At 42.8% G+C, this 19,250-nt stretch overlaps 1 protein-coding gene across 1 annotated transcript; it reads right to left on the bottom strand.

Moving 5' to 3' along the window:
- Window positions 1-2,718: 2,718 nt before the first annotated feature.
- VPS18 (VPS18 core subunit of CORVET and HOPS complexes) lies at window positions 2,719-18,701 on the bottom strand. Its single transcript, XM_032990071.2, has 5 exons — window positions 18,547-18,701; window positions 13,411-13,552; window positions 13,143-13,234; window positions 10,548-12,418; window positions 2,719-9,848 (listed from the first exon to the last, which is right to left on the bottom strand). Exons 1-5 carry the CDS (start codon window positions 18,635-18,637, stop codon window positions 9,120-9,122), a joined length of 2,925 nt encoding a protein of 974 aa, XP_032845962.2. The 5' UTR covers window positions 18,638-18,701; the 3' UTR covers window positions 2,719-9,119.
- Window positions 18,702-19,250: the final 549 nt, after the last annotated feature.

The following is a 19,250-nucleotide window of genomic DNA, read 5'->3' as shown; positions in this document are numbered from 1 at the left end:
AATAACTTTTTGTAGGCTACTGATTTGGACTGCTACCAAAAACCAAGGGTTCTGTATAGTTTGTGACCCAAATTAGATAACTTAAAACTTTTGGAGAGGGAACAGAAATAGAGCTGGTAGAGAGAGATTTGCCACATTGCTTTTTTGGGTTTTTTTTTTGTTTTGAAATGGGGATATTGTGTGATCCCATCTTAAAAGGGGGAAGAACAACTCTGGTTCTTCTGTGCAAGATCAGATAGCTGTTTGTCAATGGAAGGAATACTTTCTCCAGCTAAACTGAGCCTCCCATAATCATTAATGGTATTAATCAGAATGAAGGGGGCACAGTGAAAAGCCAAATCCTCTTCAGATGTCATTTATGGCACTGGAAAAGCACTGAAAACAAAATCAAACAAACAAACAAACAAAAAAACCAACCAACCAACCAAACAAAAACACACACAAAACCCAAACAAACAAAAAAACCCAAACAAATAACAACTCAGTTCTTCAACATGACTATGCTACTGTGGGCAATCTCTTTAATCTCAAATTTTGTTAAAACAGCCATCCGATCACTTCACTGCTTCGACAGCTCTCAGCAGTCACACCAAGCAAGAGGAGAATTCAAAGACATGATACTTAATTGTCCTGCTGACACCTTAGTAGTGACTCAGACAGGTAAGCATCTAAGAGCATTTTAAGGATCCTGAGTATTTCAACATACAGACAGGGTAGTTTAAGAAATAAAAGCACCTAAAAGCCAGGTATGACACTCAGCAGCATCTAGGAGAGCTGTTTATACATCAGTAACCCTCCCGAATCCAAAGTATGTGCTGTCCTTCTCTCCAACTCCTCCGTGTTCCACCAATACAGGAGATTTGTAGATCCTCCTCTGTGTCTGTTGCAAATGATAAAATCTGAGACACCCCTTCCCTCACAACCATCTCTTGATGCTCCTGCCAGTGACTCAGAGAAAAGTAGTATACCCTTCAAGAAAGAGAGGTTGGCCAGAAACAAGTATTTTCCGTGTCTGTACTGATTCTGCTGTATCAGAATAAAGACTGCAAGCTACATTCATCACACTACCCTGGCACAGCTTTGGTCCATTTCCCACGTTTCATCCTTGTAAAACCTGGAGGCCAGTGGACCTCTTGTTACCCTCTCCACATAATTCTCTTCTTTGTTAGTTTTCAAGCTTAGTGGCAGGGAGTTTCACCGCTCACCCCCTATGAACCCTTCCTATATTTAGTATCTATGTCAGAATCAAACAGTTCTTTGCTAGAGCAGTGAGCAGAGAAGGTGGGAGACAGATGTGGTTGCTGAGCTGGTGCCTGTCCCAGTGACAGAAGAATGAATGAAAAAAGGTACATGTCAGGCATCACAAAGAAATGGCTCCACCATCACTGGGTCTCATAAGGAGGCAGTAACCTCCAGAAGCGTTCTGACTTCTGAAGAACAGGATAAGAAGAGAGCACTTTGAACTTCTGCCCAAGGCCCTACCTATAGATTTTGGTTGACTCGCAGAGAGCATCCACCAAGCCTGCTGCATTATGCAGATGTGCTGAAGGACTGACAGTAATACTTACATTGCGCACAGAAATTCTTCCTACTCCCTCATTTCAACCTAAGTTCAGACTGAACTTCCCGAGTTGTTGATTTCCTTCAGAGCTGGACAAGATGCCTGGCAGGCGAATAATCCACACCTTTACCTTTGGCTTAGATGCCACAGTAGCAAGTGAGCAACTTGCTGTGACTCAGAACTGCTGAAACACAGTTCTGAATCACTCAATTCCATGAACTTACCACTTTCCAGGTACCTTCTCCATAAGGATACAAGGACCACTCCAGATTCCTCTCAAAACTCCCTACTTTTTCTGTAATGCTGCAGAGAAAAAGAGCTTTCAGGGAATAAGCTCCGATTCCAGCAAAAAAACTATTGCCAGAGTCTAGACTTGCTGACTGCTGAACGCTGCTATACATTCCACTTCACAGTCTCCTAAAACTGGCTGTGTGTACAAATATTAGGTAGATCAAGGATCACAAGACATTTCTCAATCAACAGCCAACAACAAATTTAAGAAGATGCTACTTATAAACAGAAAAGTTCACATTTAGTGATTTGCACCCATTCAAGCTCACAGAAGACATTTCTCTCCTTCATGTGTTCCTTGAGATGTCTGAGCAGAAATAAAGAAAATGTTACTTTAGACTTTATACTTACTTTCGCACTAAGAATTTTCAACAGAATGAAAACAAACTCTGGCTTATTATGGAATGGTTTTCGGTATGTTCTGCTTTCATTAGATGTTTCCTGTACTAAAATATTTTCTGCTTTGGAAACCCTGCCACGGCAAGTCTTTGAAGCACATACTGAGGATTACCATAAGCAAGCTTTCAGAAGAACATAGCAGAAAGATGACATGGTCCTAGTTATTCCAATCTCATTAACCGGGCAAGCAGGCAAGTGTTGGAAACAGACTGCAGAACATAAGGAAGTGCTTTTCTCCCCAAAAGGGTGCTCAGCAGAATGTACCACTGTAACACAAATGCAGATGTCGCTCTGAGACAGTCATGCTGTGTCACACAGGCAAGTATTAAACAAAGAACTGGGACATCTAGGACAGTAAGCCTCAACTCTCAGTTTCCTCCTCTCCCAGCAACAGTCAGCTCAGTTCTTTCAAACAGCCTGAGCTGGTCTAAGTTTATGGCCTTGTTATCAAAGATGGCAACATACGGTTCAGCTACACATGGAATATTGCTTTATTTAGATCAGCTATACATATGTTATCTTGATAACTATTACAAGAAAAATTGGACAACAGCTATTTTGCTAGAACCTTGTTAATTAGCCAAAGACCAACAATTTTTGACTACCCGTACCTTCACAGGCTCTTCCCAGAGAATAAGTACCTTGTTCAGGGGGTGAAAAACACGTAGCAGCCATCAAAAACAGCTGGGGCAGCTGCTAATAATTGTCATGTAGAGTCTGTAGAGAAAAGTCCTAATGTTCCTCCTCATGTTCCTCTTCATCTGTGACATTCCTAATTCATCCAAAGGCATTGGCCCAATATACAACCCCTTGTGTGTGAAAAGAGGAACAGAGCTGAAACATGAGAGATTAAAACACAACGGATCTACTCTCAGAGAAAACCACACTGTGTACCTTGTTTTTAATAAATGTGGGAAAATAAAAGAGAATCTATAGACAGGAACAACTTATGAACCCAGTTCCACAGTAATTATTTATTAGAAAATCTATTCCCTGTGTACACGCAAAGAGATGAAAAAAGACTGTTGAATAACTGACTAATTGGAAAACACAGATGTCTGCTTAAACGGAGTCCAGCAGCCTCCAAGTTCAAGCTGTGTTCCGAAGATCATGTCCCATGCCAAGTGACCAGCACTTGGGTTGCAATTGCATGAAGTGGAGAATACCTGCCTTTGGATTCCAAACCAGTTGTTCAATCCTTTTCATATAAGCTACCACCCACAATGAAACATTCAATATGGAGCATGAAATGAGGGGTAGGCTATGGTTCATCTTCTCCTGAACACTTTCATTGCAAAAACCTCTACCAGTAGCATACTCGGTTACAGATGAAGCAAAGAAGCTCCATGCTAAACAAACAAAAGGCTGGATCAAATCCCCTTCTGAAGACAACACAGCCTACAACCAACATAACATAGCAGGAACATGCGAAGCCCTGCAAAGTAGGGAAATGCCTGTATGCCACTTTATAAAACAAGGGTATTTATGGGGTGTTTGGAAGCGTACGATGGAAATCCCTGTGCAGTGAGACAGCTTGATGTTGTACAGACTCATCAACTGTGCTTATTCCCACACCAACCGAGGTCTGCAGCATATGTGCTGAATTAAAACAGCTCCACAACCATCATCGTAGGGGCCGTGAAGCACTGCAGCCAGTCTGAATCTAATACTGACGCTGCAGGTTGGAAACTATCCTCTGCTGAGCTGCCCCACAATGACAAAGGGAGTCTGTAGGATCAGTTATAGCTGTACTTGTAACCTTAGAGTGCTCCTGTAGCTTCCCTGTTCCTAAGCAACCAGTCTTACTCAAACAAGCTGCCTCCAATACCTTTGGCCATTACAGAAAGGAAATGCCTGAGCCCCTTTTTCCCTCCATCCCAACCAGTTTCAACATGTAGATCTAACAAACAAGTTCATTTAATCTTTTTCCTCTCCTTCCACCTGAAAGCAGCTGCAGGCCAGGTTGCTTTAAAGCTCATACCTCAAATAAGTAGACTGATGCCTTTCCATGAGATCTGGAGTGAAAAAATCCAAACACTGAATTGAGGGGGAAGTATGATGAGTCTCCAAAATCACAGTAAGGGCATGAAGCTCAAATCCTAGGGAGCTCATAAGGTGAAAATTCTGGACTGGGCACAATCATGGGCAGCAGTTAATTTAGGAGCTGAACCCATACACAACCCACTGCAAATTTAAAGCACTCCTGTAACATTCCACTTTCAAGCTTTAAGTTCTTCAATTTTACCAAAATTCCTATTCCAAATAAAATTATTTTTTTCTTCTTCAGCACCTCAGTGTGAAAGGTACAGATCCATCAATACTGCAGTTCCACAAGGGGAAGCTTCTCTGAAGTCACATTCATAAAGTTTGGCCAAATTATTTTCTAGAAACCACCATTCCTTCTCCTTCCTAGGGCATTCCTTCCTCCATGTACAAAAAGGATAGGAGATCCTGGCCAGTCTCTTGCTGCTTTGAGGATACCATAAGATTCTCTCAAACGCTACACATACTACAGTGAAGCACATGGTACTCCATCTATTCTGGAGAAAAAAAAAGCCTCAATCTGTCTGAATAAAAATAATAATTAAAAAAAAATCCAAAACTCCATGTCAAACCTCAAATTTTATCTCAGCACACTTGTTGCAAAGAAGAGGCCCATTTTCAGTCTGTCTTCCTACAGCTCAGTACAGGGTTGTTGGATGAAGTTGATATCAAGAACAACAATTCCTATGAATTCTCACTAAAAGCTAAGTATTTGAACTTGTAAACATAGTCTATACGCTGACAGTGACAGGGCAGTAGTGAATGGGAACTACCCATTCCAAGAACTACATGCTAATACATGACTACAGTCTGAGTCAAAGTATAACATCTAATTTTGATGAAGTACAAGATGTTCCTACTCCCACTTGCCCCTTTATTGGCATTATGACCCCACAACTCAGAGGCAAAAGCAAACACACTAACTTCCCTGTTGATGCATGTCGGTGCCCAATATCGTATTACAAACCCAGCTTTACTGGTGCTTTTAACAAAACACACTAGATGAACTCAGGCAACTAAGGAGCTGCATCACATTCACTTCTACCATCTCTGCTGCTGGGACAGGGTGAAACAAGCAAAAAAAGCCAGACCCAAGGCCACCAGATATTGCAACTCCAAGCCCAGCGATGATCTCTCTACAGTCCACTGAATCAGCTAGGTCTGTAGGAACTCGAGTGCAATTAAACAAAAGTGGACTGATACTCATTTGTTAACAGAGTAGATCCAGCTTTTGATATTCAAAACCTGAAAAAAAGTAATTCGTGAACAGAAATTGCCTTTTAGTTACAGACAAATTTTTTACCATCTTTGCCTTCAGTAACTACCTTACAGGTCTGTTTCCACACACCCCCACCCCGCAAAGGCACTGGGAACCTGCTTCAGTTCCTCACTGTTTGGCATTCTGCTACAGAACACCTTTAGCTTCTCTGCAGCAAACCTCGGTATTTAAATGGACAGCAATGACATCTAGTGGCTTGTTAAGAATTTGCCTTCCTAATTTTCCAGCCCAGTCATTTATTTTTAGAAAGGAGGCAAAACACACAGCTCTCAGGATTCCAGTTAGCTGCTTCCAACTACACAGACCAACAGCAAGTGCATCCAAAACTCTCTACCAACTATTCTGTAACACACGCTCACGATTATCTCCCCCGCCTCTCACCATTTCCCCAATCCCTTGCCTGAAGCCTAGCAGAGGTGAGGTAGTAGGCACAAGTTTGCTTTAGGCCTTGCCTGAACAACTAAATTTCTTCAGTGTAAATGTAGCTACAGATATTTGCTCTGGTTACATAGGGCTGAGGCTCCCACATACCCTTCTGGTTACACTGTTCTCTAGTGGCATTGAACTAAATGGTAGAGGTTATTCACACAGACAAGGACAAGGCCCAAGGCTACATCATTTGTAACAGCTGGTACACAGTTCATTAAGATTAAAAAAAAAAAAAAAAAAAAACAAACAAAAAAAAACCACAAACATACAAAGGACTGATTTCTAAAACATAACTGCTGAAATTACAAGGAGAAAAGATAAAAATGCTATTCAGAAAGCAGAGGAAGAGATCTTGCAGATTAGATTTACGGGAGAACAGTAAGCAGCTCATTTCCCTCCAGCCCCTCAGAAAACCCTCTTACCTTTTTCACTGATACTGCAAAATTGCCAGGAAGCACAGGTGAGTAGTTATTGACACTTCTGAAGCATGTGACAATGTAAGGAAAGTTCAGAAGATATCTTTATGTAGCTTCCTGTACTACTGGCACTAGTCATTTAATCACTGATAGAGTCTTTGCAGGCATTAACACTCTCCACAGCCTTGACAGCGAATGACCTGAAAGATTTTTCAGTTAACAACAGTGAGGAAGCATGAGATCTGTAGTATATATATCTGGTGCACAAGCCTACAGCCCTCAGAGAATGTTGCATACTAGTCATTAAAAAAAACCACCTAGTTCTGGTTTTGTTAACTGAGACATGTTAATACCTAAGACTGGAATCAGCAGGTTCTTGAGGTGCCTTCCCCGACCACCCCATCTCAGGCAAAGACTGGAGTTATTTACTTGGTGTGTCTTCTTCCAATAGCATGGATGAGCAGATCTTCCTGGAATGGTCTGTAAGCAAATAATATCACTAACCTTCAGAGCACAACAGAAACATTTAGTGATGTGGCTGTCCTGTAGCACTAGTAGGAAAAGAATGGAGGACTATAATAATTCTAACATACCAGGAAAGCATCCTGTGAAAACCCAACAGAAAAGAGATGGGACAAGTATTAAGAACATCTCAAAGAAAATAACTTGAAATTACTTCCTGCATCAGAATGAGCTGCTACTTATGTTTCTGCTAAAGGGCAGAAAAACTGCCACTTGCCCTTGATCAGAAACTGGTTTGGGGGTGGGGGGGCCTACTGTTGCTTTATAATGACATATACAACCTTAAATATCACATTCTTTACATGAAAAGATGATGATTCGGGAGTGGCCAGTTATAACTGGTTTAATGATGAGCTTCAAAAGACATCACATTTAGTTTTCATCACAAAATTCTTCTGGCAGACCCATCAACTTACTCAAAGCAAAAGGCTATCCAAAGCCAAAAAAAATGACAGCATGTGGGGTTTCTGAACTTAATGGAACTACTGAAGCAGCGGTTTCTGACAAGCCCGCAACAAACACTAGCAGGTGGTAACAAGACTGCCTATCCCATGGCTCCAACAATGAAAAGAAGACTTCAAAACCTCAGATCTTCCTACTGTCAGCTCTGTTTTTTATTACTCATATCATTTTACACAGATAAAATTAATTCCTTTGAGGCTGAAGCTCCCAACAAAAGCATGGATGTTCTTCTGGAGCACTGAACAGTTATCAAGATTCTTAGGTCAGCTCCTTGAGGAAACCAATTTATATTTCCTTTTAATGATGTGAAGGCCCATTTCTACAACCCTACGAACAGGGTAAGTGACCAGCAGATTGACAGAGGTACTCCAGACAAGCACATGCATTCATGTGAAAGAACTGAAGAGGTTTTTCAGAAGACAGTATTTTCTACTGCCTTAAATACAAGAACCATCATTTTTCATTTAGATCATTCAATTTTTCTGCCAACTACTACCTTTGTGATTCAGCCCCAAACAGCAGAACTTAATTAAAATTTTAGTTACTTCAAAAATAAGCAACACTTGCTAAATCTCTAAAGAAAATGTGTTGCTCCCTAACCCACAATGTAGTGATCGCCACCTGCTGGGAAGCGTTTTCCCAGTCAGTGCTCTCCAGAAAGTATCAAATACTGTCAAGGCAGGCAAAAAACTGCCTGGTCACAAGGTATGGGCATCAAATGGCAAAGCAAATTTCACACCGACAGAACTTTTCTGCAGTAACCCTTGAGAGAAAATATGACTAGATCTCTAGTCTAATGCTCAAGTGCAGCTTGAAGCGCACCACAGCAGGACAATACAAACAGGCTGTGTTCCTGCCTGCAGGGTATCAGTTGAAACCTTACTACTGCATATATCAATTTTGGTTTGGGGTGAAGACAAAACCATGACCCACAATACAATGACAGTCATAGTAGAAATAGGATTGAGAGCGGGAGGAAGGGGTGAACAGGTTAGGAAGCATTGTCAGAAATAGTACCTAGAGAAAAATCAAATGCACAGGCTTGTCCATAAAGCTTGTGGGAGCGAGAGTTGTACACCTTGAATTGCAGGCAAATGACTTAAGCGTATTATGAGACACTCCTGCTTGAGAATTATACACATTCTTATATTACATTGTGTAGAAACATGTATTTGTGTAGCATTATGTTTACAAAATACATATGCAAAAGCATTTGTCCTTTCATGTTCTTTCCATGTATGTGGTTACAGACTCAGCAAAAAGGGAACAGAAGGCAATTCTAGCTTTGAAAGTGATGAATGAAGACTACACTGCTTAGTGTTCTTCACTACCTTCCCCTTCAAGCTTGTGTCCACCAAAACAAAGACCACATAACAGAGAAGACAAATCATAGGCTGTTCCCAATTCCCTTTGGACAACAAGGCACTCCATTAGCTTCACACCAAAAACCTCAGAACTGCAAGCAGCAAGCATCTGCTAAATATACTCCAGTAGGTTAGCTCTACCTATTGGCTCACGTTCTTAGACAGCCATAGCTATATCTCCCCATTTTTCAAGACTAGTTCACTGTAATCCTGATAAGTCCCCACTACTCTTTCCTCAGAGTTCCACAGAAGCCACTGTGTTCCTGCTTCTGCAGGTTATACTCCCACCACAGAAGCCTTGCAGGTTGTGAACAAAACCACTCTGGTGCACTGACAGTTGCAGATTTGGAAAACTACAGCCAGCTTTGCATCTCCTCTTCGTACTTTTGGGGATCAATAAAAGGCTTGTCAATGGACCGGATCATCAGCTCGCCACAGTACACGCATTCAGCTGCCACAATATCATCAATGTCAGCTTTGATCTGCTCCCGGCTCTGCTGCCCCTTCCCTAAGCTAATGGTATCTGTGTCCTTGGGACGATGGTGGCTCTTGGAAGGCTGACTGGTCGACACCAGCTTCTTCTGAAGATCTTCAAGTTTTGCCTGCTTATAGGCAGGAAGGTTTGAGAAAACTGCTTGGAGGAGACAGTCATAGTGAAACATGTGACCACACAGGAAAAGGTAAAAAGGGCGGTTTAGAAGTGGAAAGTCACAAGCAGCACATTTTTCCTGAGGCTCCACAGAGCCATACTTATTTCTCATTTCCTGGATGTCCTCTCGGATTCTCTTGGCACTCTGTGTGGCTTCCTCCATCTCCCTTTTCAGCTCCTCAATGTGCTTGTTGTAGTCCTCCAGGGAGTTACAGATTGCCTCCTTGAAATGATCAATAGTGACAAAGTCTGGAAAGAATGGCAGGACGTCTTCAATCTTCAGCAGGGCACAGCTGGAGAGGCAGGCCATTGCCTTTTTGACATCCTTCTCTTCCTGAACAACATGGCGAGCAATCTTCAACCAGAGCTTCTTCCGGAGTTCCTCATCATCTTCAGGGAGATCTGCACAGGACTTGGCAAGATCAACATCCACCTAGAAATTGGAGAGACCAGGAAACAGTTAAGCTTCCCTCTTTGGTTATCCACCATTCAACTTCAAAGACTGTTGTCCATTATAGGAGGTATTAATAGAAAACTTCTATTGCCACCTCATTGCCTAGGGCTGCACTACTGGCCTGCTCCTTGCTCACATGTCAAACACCCCTCCACCAGTATTCCTCCTCGAAGATTTGTTTGCTACCCAGCAGAGAACAAAGCCCAGCACTACAATAAGGGCAAATCCATGTTACAGTATCTTTGCTGGCCGCACATTTTAGTAAAGACATAGCAATGCCAATAGAAAAAAAATCCAACATCTCCCTGAAGGTCAGACTAAGCTGACAAAAGCATTCTTCTGTGATAATTATCACAGCTACAAATAGGAAGTAGTTAGAATCCTGAACAACTGCATTTATGCAAGACTTGTATAGCTGATACATTTAAGGTATTTTATGTTAGAGACAGACAATACTCCCCCTTGTACTTTCCATGCCCCTACCCTCAATTATGGCTTGTCACTGTCAGCTGTCTACTTAAAGCAATTGTGAAAGCACAGAAGTATGTCAGAGACAGGTCTTTCTTCCTAGACTTAGCTGCACAGCTCCTATACTGATGAGTCTGTCCCGTTGAGGGCCGTTCAGAATAACAAACTACATTCCTATATATCATAGCATGCACACACAGACACACAGACCTGTAAGGCGAGATCCACAGCCTCCTCATACAATTCCATCACTTTGTAAATATGGACACACGCGTGGTGGTGCCCATGCTCTGCACACAGGCGCAATGCATACTTCAGGTCATAGTGGATCCTGTTTGGGTTGGTTCCTGCCTGCTCCAGGTATGAGAGCAGCGAGTCCGGCCGACACAAAGCGTAAAGAGACAACAGGTAGTTGTGAATGGCTTGCTGGGTTTCCTCCAGCTGATAGACACAGAATTCCATGTATCTAATGGCTTCATTGATCTGTTGGGTGCTGGCGCTCTGGCTATAGTTAACAAGTGCTGGGATGAGGTTCCTGGCATCCAGTCTAGAGCCCATAGAAATCCAAGCATCAACTACCTTCTTGGGAATATGCTGGATGAGGACGGGAGAGAACTTGTAGAACAGCTTCTCGTCTCTGTGCCTGGACAGCACATTCAGAGCTTCATCGTACTCATCGTGCTGGCAGTGGTGAGCCACTACGCGTTCATAGTCCTGCATGATGACTGCAAAGTAGACCATGTGCTCTGTGTCCCCATGGCTTGCCAACAGCTCATAAATGGATGCCCGGTTATTAAATAGACAGTCTTTGTTTTTAGGACTGCTCAGGAAAGTGCGAAACTTCTCCCGTGTATCCAAATAGAGATTTCGCTGCGAGGGATCTCCTTCCAATATGCCCAGCCAGTTCAGGTACAGCTCTGTTAACCACGTGGTCAGCAGAGTGGTCTGTGTCTTCTCAGAAGGCTTTAGGTTACTTAGCTTCTTAATCAGGAATTCCATCAGGGCCTCTTCTTGCTTGGCTTCAATGAACTTAAGGGCAATTTCCTCAAAGTAGTTCTGGGTCAGCGCGTAACATTTGGCACTGTCTATATACCTCTTGTTTTGGAAGCAGTGCTCTGCCTCTTTCGCCAGCACAATATCTAGGCACTCCGGACGGTCTTTACAATACTCTTTGGCTAAATCAAATTTGTTCATATTCATATACATCTTCCACACATCTCTAGATTCCCGCTGGACGTGGTAGCGGAACACTACTTTCTCAGTGTGGATCCATATCTGCTGGACTGTGGGATCTTTGATCATGCGTGTCAGTAAGCCAAACTTCTCCAGGAACAGATCTTGAAAAACAACCTGCCCATTCAGAGTGCAGACAGCCTTCACCCGATCAGGCAGCAGCAACAAGAAGTGAAACTGGGTAAGTACAATGGATATTGGCTTGTTCACAGTTATGTCAATATCAGAAGGGTAAACCCAGACCCGTTCATCACTCAAAATTGAATCAGGACGGCTATAATCCAATGTACCGTATAAAACACCGTTTCCCATCATCCAGGCAAAGGAGCGTGGGTTGGAACGCAGTTTTGGGGTGTAAAAGGCTATTTCACTGAAACCAAGGTTGGCTGGAAACTCCCGGAAGCTGGGCAGATGGTCAGCATGCATAGCAAATATGGAGCTGAAGCCTTGCTGCTCTGTCCCTTCAGGCACTTTGCCAACAAACTGGAAGAGTCTCTTTCGAGTGGTGGCTATAATAAAAAATTTGCCTTCTATCCCTCGTTCAATCTCTAAGCAGCACACTGGGGCAGGTCCTGACTCTTCCTCCAGAGTGTGGACCTGTCGGAAGTACTGGTCGGGATTAGTGCTGAAGAGGCTTCCCTCGCTGACCGAGATTTCAGCCTCATAGATCTGCCCCTGGGCTGTCCCCACCAGGATAGGCCCAGTGTTGGTCTCTGAACCAAGAAATTTGTTCCAGCCTACACTTTCAATCAAGTGGCCTTTCCAGCGGGAGAGTGCTCGCACTTTCTGAACACTTCTGTTCAGGTAAAGGCATTCACCGGTGTTCAGAGCAATCAGGAGATGAGAGCCTGCCAAAGGGAGAGGGATATAGGAAGGAGAAGAGAACAAATTAAGACTGTGCCTAAGCAAGCCAAATTCCTGAAGCTTCTAATCTTCACATTTGATAAATTCCGATATCAACGTACTTAATCCAAGACTTTCCCAGGCTTTCATAGGAATGTGGGGGATTTCCATGCCGGACCAGAATGGTAGTCCATATGTTACAAACTTGAATTACTAGTCTCAGACGCTTCAGCAAGAACACATTCTTCTGTTTCAATAAATGTTCTAAGGATAAACAGTTCCCAGAGCTCTCTCCTATCCCTGGCAGTTGGTGACAGATACGAACATCTCTTTCCAAACTTTTGTTTTGTTTTTTAAAATCAGTCAAGGCTACAGTGAGCTGAAGATGTTTTACGGTCCTTTTCAAAAATTCTTATATAAACACATACAGCACAGGGTGACTGCAAAGACTTCCTTTTATTGGTTTTAGCAGCCTCACTCAGAACAGCCTAATTGCATGTGTTCATTTCAGAGAGTTCAAAGGCAACAACGTACACACAACAAGCCAGTGCTTTTCTAATACCACAGAGGCAAACCAGCAGGCAAGGCCCCTGGGCAATGGAGTCCTGCCCACAGAAGAACCACATTTACAGAACACAAAGATAACTCCTGCACCAGTGCTTGTTATGCACATTCAATTGCATCTGCTGCCAACCACTGTCTGTAAATATACACAGTCCATTGCCTCACCTGTGTGGTCCAAAAACATCTTGTAGACTCTGGCTTCATCTTTGCGTCCCAGCTCTACCTGGTTAGGTTCATCTGGCTTCCCGAGATCAATCCTGCAAAGAGAAACCATGAAAGCATGCTTCCAACAAAAGTTCATGGAGGTGTAATTGCTTACTGTTTTCCATACTGGGTTTACGGCTTCTTAGCCAGTTTTTAAGTTCTCTAACAACTCAAGAAAAGAAGAGGCAGGGGAAAACAAGCAATAGCTTCAAGACTCTGGCAGCATTACCTGAGAAGGGTGTCTTTGCCAAGGCTCATACAGAGCTGGTTAGAGGAGACCACTAAGCTGTTAATTTTCTCTGGAGGAGCAAAATCAATCCTCTGCTTGTTAAATATTGGTGTTTCCTTCTCCAATCGTGCATTCACATATCCTAGAGAAAGAACATGAACACTTGAAAACAAAACAAGACAAAATCCCACAACAATCACCCCACACTACATCAAAATCTAACCTAAAAGACTAGAAGGATCATTGCCTGCTCCAAGTTTTACCAAAAAAGGAGCGTGCTCCATGGAGCATAAACACAGAGAGCAGCACTCACGTAGATACGTGTAACAGGATAGAAAAGTCGTAATAAGCTTTACCATCTCATCACAGAACTGCAAATTGGTCACAAGCATTAATTTGAAAGCACACAGAATTCCACAGGAAGCCACAAAACTGTGACATAAACTGCATAAAAAGCTGAAAATGAGTGTAGAATCACAAATTTATTTTCCTTGGTTGACAGTTTATTTCTTCAAGACAAGAAAGTATGGCTGGTGTTATATAAGACACAAAGAGGGCTCTGGTTTGACACTCCCATACAAGCTACCCAAGAGACCACTCTGGCACTAAGTGAAATACATTTCTCCCTTATTCCATGTTGGAATTGAATGAGCTACCATACTTGACAAACATCATTCACAAGTTAAAGCCATTTTTAAAGCCATGGGTTTTTTTTTTTTTTTTGTATCCACTTAGCAGACTTCATCACAGAGAAAAATCTGTTGGATTATTTGCTGCAGGGAACACAGCTGGAGGTCACAATGATACTTTGTACCATAACCCTGTTCTACCAACCATAACACTATCCTAATTGCAACTTTCCAGTTGTTGCTGGAAGGCAGACAAACTACTTATTAGAGCCAAAACAATAACCAAGACCTGGTGATTGCTGAATCAATGCTCCAGTCTTGGCATAAATTGCTTCCTGAGAACAAAACTCATTCAGACTGGTTTACTGTTTCATGGCAAACCCCAAAATGGAGCCAGACTAACCTAATCCTCAGATCCTTTCAAAAACCATGCCTGAATTCTAAGAAATGCCCAGTTAAGTTATGGTAAAGAGTTAAGGGTTGAAGTCTGACAGGACACGGACACCTTACAGGACACATGTTGAGTTTTAAGCCCAACTAAGCAAACCTAACAAATCAATGAATTGAAAATGGGAGCGTGTACAACCAAAGCAAGTTAGTTTATGCAACTAATTAAGTATTCAGCTAATCAGTTTAGTCCCAACCAGCTTGGGAAATGTGGCATACATAGGAAGACACATTGAGGGATTACTTATGAAGGAGATCTAGGTGGGAAAGGCAGAGAATGGAGAAGTAATGTCTGACTTGAGGGAACTGACATACATCTGGAGAAATATGTTAATAAATAAATCTTTGAAATCTATTGCTTTAAAAGCCTCTTACGATCTTTAGCAGAGATGGGCAAAGCACAAGATGCAGTTCAAACTCATTCCTTTGGCTACAACAAAGGCAAAAGCCCAGTCACAGGCAAAGCAGTCAACAAAAACTTATCAGGCAGGTAAACCTGTAATGCCCTGTGGCGGCACAGAGAAGCAGCATGACAGAATTAGTTTTCATTGAAGATGGGTAGACCTCTGCACCCAAAAACACGGGACTCACAGAGATCATGCCATTCTATTCCTAAATGAGGACAGCATTCTTTAGGGTTTCCTATGAGGAAGCAAAAAAGCTCAGATATGTAAGTGAACTGCAAAATAAGAAGGCATTCACATAATATTAAAACCAAGTGATGACACTCATTAGCAAACTCCTGGAACATATGTGCGTCCACAAACAGATGTTATCACAAAGTTTCATCCACATCTGTCCCGCGAGACGAGTTTTCCCAGCGACTGAATTTCCCATACGCACAAAGTCTTACACAACCCTCTGACAGAGAAAACAGCAGAGGATCTCAGTCTGACCACATCATCTCAAGCTAGGAAGCAAGACGGATTGGTACCTTGCTAGGTTAACCCACCTGCTTCACTCCACATGCAAGTGAAGGATTTCTAAAGCAAGCAGTTAGCCTGGACAAGAAGATTAGAAACAAAAAGAGCTATAGCAAGTTAAGGCCATTCATAGCCAACGTAGCTAACTAGGAAAATGTAAACTTAAAGAAAAAAAGAAACCTTGGATTGTATCTCAGAGGAAACAGATTGCTTCAATCCTAAAGAGCATAGACCTGACACTTCCTAGCTAACAGCACCATTTTGAAGCACACTTAATACCTATAACGTCCCCCACACTATCCTGAAAAACTCTTCAATTCAGCCCGTTGCTGTTGAAAAAGCCAACATAGTAGTGGAAAGCAGCCTACTAACACTATGAATCCTTCAATTGAGTATTCCACCAATGCCTTCTCCTTGCCTCTGCCTCACCACTAGACCAGCTGCAGGATCTTTAAATGATTCTTGTTTTAGAGGAAAGATGCACATGCAGGAGCAGACAAAGCAAGCACAATCTGAGTAGGCAGCCTTTTGCTCAGCACGTATGTTTTTTTCTTACATGTTGATCCACATCTTAAAACATTACCCACTTATGCAAATGTGCATTCCTTTATTTCCAGTCAAGCAAAACAGATGTTCTTCATTTCAGATTAGGGAGCTGCAACGCCACGGTTTAAATTTGCTGGTATGAACTGCGGTTCAAAACATGCAGACAAAGGTCCCAAGCTGCAGATTCACATGATGTCACAGCTAACCAATAAATATAAGTATGTATTTGTATGTATCTAAAAAAGAAGCATTACTCTGATGGGAAAAACCCACATACCAATGGATCACCAAGACACATTCATTCAAGTAATCTTGAATTTTTTCAGATTGCCACCAGGGAAAACGAGGCTGACTGAGACAGCAAGGAAACCCAAACACAGGAGAGAAAGGGAACAACTAGCACCTATACATAGGTAAGAGTTTAGAGCTGGAGTGGGCGTTTTTGTGGTGGTTTTAATTCAGTCATAACCACTGGATTGGACTGCTGCATTCTGGACTCTTTAGGATTGTATCCATTACAATTATAGCACCTGTATCAGCACTAACATGAGGATTTTAACTAGCATCCGTAACAGAAGAAGGATGAACTTCATTAACCTACAGTTCTCTATACAAAGGACACATCTATTTTATCACATGCATTCCTTTCAAACAGTCCCCTCCTTCATCCTGACGCCAATGTTCCTCCTGTGCTCAAGCAAGATTCTACTGAAGCATTTCTCACCCTGATTTCTGGGCAAATCTGCATTTTTCCTTAGAGCTTTTAATCTCTTCAGAGATTTAAGCTCACCAACATTAGTCAAGTCTAGTGAGTCAAAGTAGGTCTTTTCATGCTGGAACTGCAGTACTTTAGGTTTACAATGCACCAGGTTGTACTTTAGGTCAGCAACACAGTCACTGCTTGGTTATCTGCAACTTGGAGAAACAGCACATGCAGTTTAACAGACAGAGGGAACAACCGACGGAAACAGAGGAATAAGTTTTAACATCTTCCAAAATTTCCAACCTAACCTTAAGGACGGCTTACAGGAAGTTAACTATTTACCTGCATCTTTGTCCAAAATCACTTCAGATTGTCCACAACTTCTACCAGCCCAAAATTACCAGTGCAGTCTGATTTAAGAATAATTAAAATCCTGATGAGGCTGTGCCTTTGCAATTAAGCAGTTTCCCAAACTTCCTCTGCCAACATCAATTGTCAACAAACATGGAGATTTCTCAACCGTAAGACAGCCATGACTGGAGACAGTGTTGCAGCAGTCAAGAAGAAAAGCTGAGTCCTTGAAAATTTATTTTTAGTAGCATGGCTTGTCCCAACACTGTTTTGCACAACACCTATTCAGGACACTTACTCTTTATCTAACATTACACAACAAAATAACTATGCATGTTAAAACAAACACAGGGAACATATCCACTTCAGTACCTAGGCTCAGAATAATTCTGTATGTGTATTTATACTCAATAATATATGTAGTATGTCAGAATTCATCAATTCTTACCACATATATAAACTTCGCAACCTGTTTTCCCCAAAGGTTAAGAGTGGGCAACACTATATGAGGAAAAAACTTGAAAGAACATGTCCATGGGTTTCCAAACTTGTAAATCAAAAATGCCAGCTCTGCGTAGCAGCTGGTACTACCACAATACCAGGTAGAACAGAATCCTCTTATAACCTACATTTCCCTGCCACACTATAAAATGTTGTGAGGTGGCATCTAACAGGGAACAAATATTGAACCTAATAAACCTTAAATTTATGATGGAATATACCTGCCATTTGCTTGCTTTCTCTCACATGAAAGAAGCGATTGGCTGATCATAAAACCGCTACTTTACATTGATTGTACACCTCCCTCAATAGTACAGTATGCAAAGCTTCACAGATCTTGACAGAAAAATTTAACAGTAATACAAATTGCTTTCCTGGTCACCTTCTTCAGCAGTAGCCTTCATGTAGTCAGGCTAAGGGAACCACTCTAAAAAAAATAAGTCTGCGTTAAATTGCCCCTGGGTTGGGAAACTGACCCCATGCAGGTAGGGCTGTGAATACTGTAACAGTTGTGTTCCTCAGAGAGAAAGGGGAAAAAAAAAAAAAAAAAAAAGGAAGCAAGCTTATAAGGCGATCTCAGGCAACTACCACAGCTCTGAACTAAATAGCGCTGAGGTGTGGTTGTAATTTGTGACTGTGAGTGCATACCGCTTCACGCACACGTGTTTCTACCACACACCACCTCACGGCACAGGGGCTACAGCCTGACAAAGCCCTCCCAGCGACAACCAGCACCCCAGTTTTGCCAAAACGACCCGCATCACCCCTCAGCTTCATCAGGAATCGAGTGCTCCCCGCGTCAAAACATATCCCACAATAAACGACGGAAAAAGAAGTCGCAGCTGAACGTTACGCCACGTACGCCGTGATACACCTTTTCCTGGAAGAATTCCCCCCCACGCCCCCAATTAATCTTGCAAGCCGAGTCCTCCGCTGGGGGGGGGGGGGGGGGGAGACACACGGCGCGACGTGTCCACGGCCCGGCTCGAGCCACAGCGCCGCGCTGCCCCCGTGGGGGGTGGGAGGGAGGGCCTACCGGAGTGCGGGATGCCCACGCTGGCGCGGCTCTGCTGCACGGAGGCGGAGCGGTACAGGGAATCCTCGTACTCGTCCAGGATGGAGGCCATGGCGGCCACCAACGGCCACCGGCCCTCGCCGGCCGCTTCCGCCAGTGCTCAGCTGACCCGCGTCACGTGGCCTCCAGGCGGCGCGCCGCGCCTGCGCCTCGGCCCTGCCCGGAGGGGAGGGTCTCCCCCCGCCTCAAAATGGCGGCGGGGGGTTGCTGGAGCCTGCGCTTCGCCGTTGCGAGCGACGCTTCTAGCATCTTGGCTTTGTGGCTAAAATAGTGATTGTGGCACAGCATATGGGGATCCAGCATAAAGCTGTCCTTGGTCTGTGCTAGATTTGCTATCGAAGCTTATCCCAGCTTTCTAAACTGTGTTGGTCCCAGCTTCTGTATCACTAAGTAGTACTTAAAACCCGGAGTTTTCTTTTGTTCTGATATGCCAACAGTTGTTATTTACAGCTTTACCCTCTAGCTTGAATTAGCAGCGTTTGTTACACGTTAACAAAAAGGACTAATCTCTTACACAACACTTTAGGGTTTCATCATATATAAAAAGAATACAGATGTATACACTACATGTATACTATGAACTATATGTATACTATCTATATTATATGTAATCTTCACTTTCTGGAAGGAACAGAGAATGTCCCACAGGGTACAGCACGATTTGC

The sequence above is a fragment of the Tyto alba genome, unplaced genomic scaffold (genome assembly GCF_018691265.1).
Source record: "Tyto alba isolate M040663 unplaced genomic scaffold, T.alba_DEE_v4.0 Super-Scaffold_18, whole genome shotgun sequence".
In the NCBI taxonomy this organism is placed as follows: domain Eukaryota; kingdom Metazoa; phylum Chordata; class Aves; order Strigiformes; family Tytonidae; genus Tyto; species Tyto alba.
The sequence above is the reverse complement of the archived record's forward strand: the minus strand, read 5'-3'. Positions and strand labels throughout refer to the sequence as shown.

What these genes read in the sequence shown, in the direction of transcription:
- VPS18 (XM_032990071.2), bottom strand. Translation starts at nt 18,637, where the DNA reads ATGGCCTCCATCCTGGACGAGTACGAGGATTCCCTGTACCGCTCCGCC. An exon ending in CGTGGGCATCCCGCACTCCG is followed by an intron (nt 13,553 to 18,546) that starts GTAGGCCCTCCC and finishes TTCTTTCTCTAG; the next exon opens with GATATGTGAATGCACGATTG. An exon ending in GATGTTTTTGGACCACACAG is followed by an intron (nt 12,419 to 13,142) that starts GTGAGGCAATGG and finishes TCCCTTTGGCAG; the next exon opens with GCTCTCATCTCCTGATTGCT.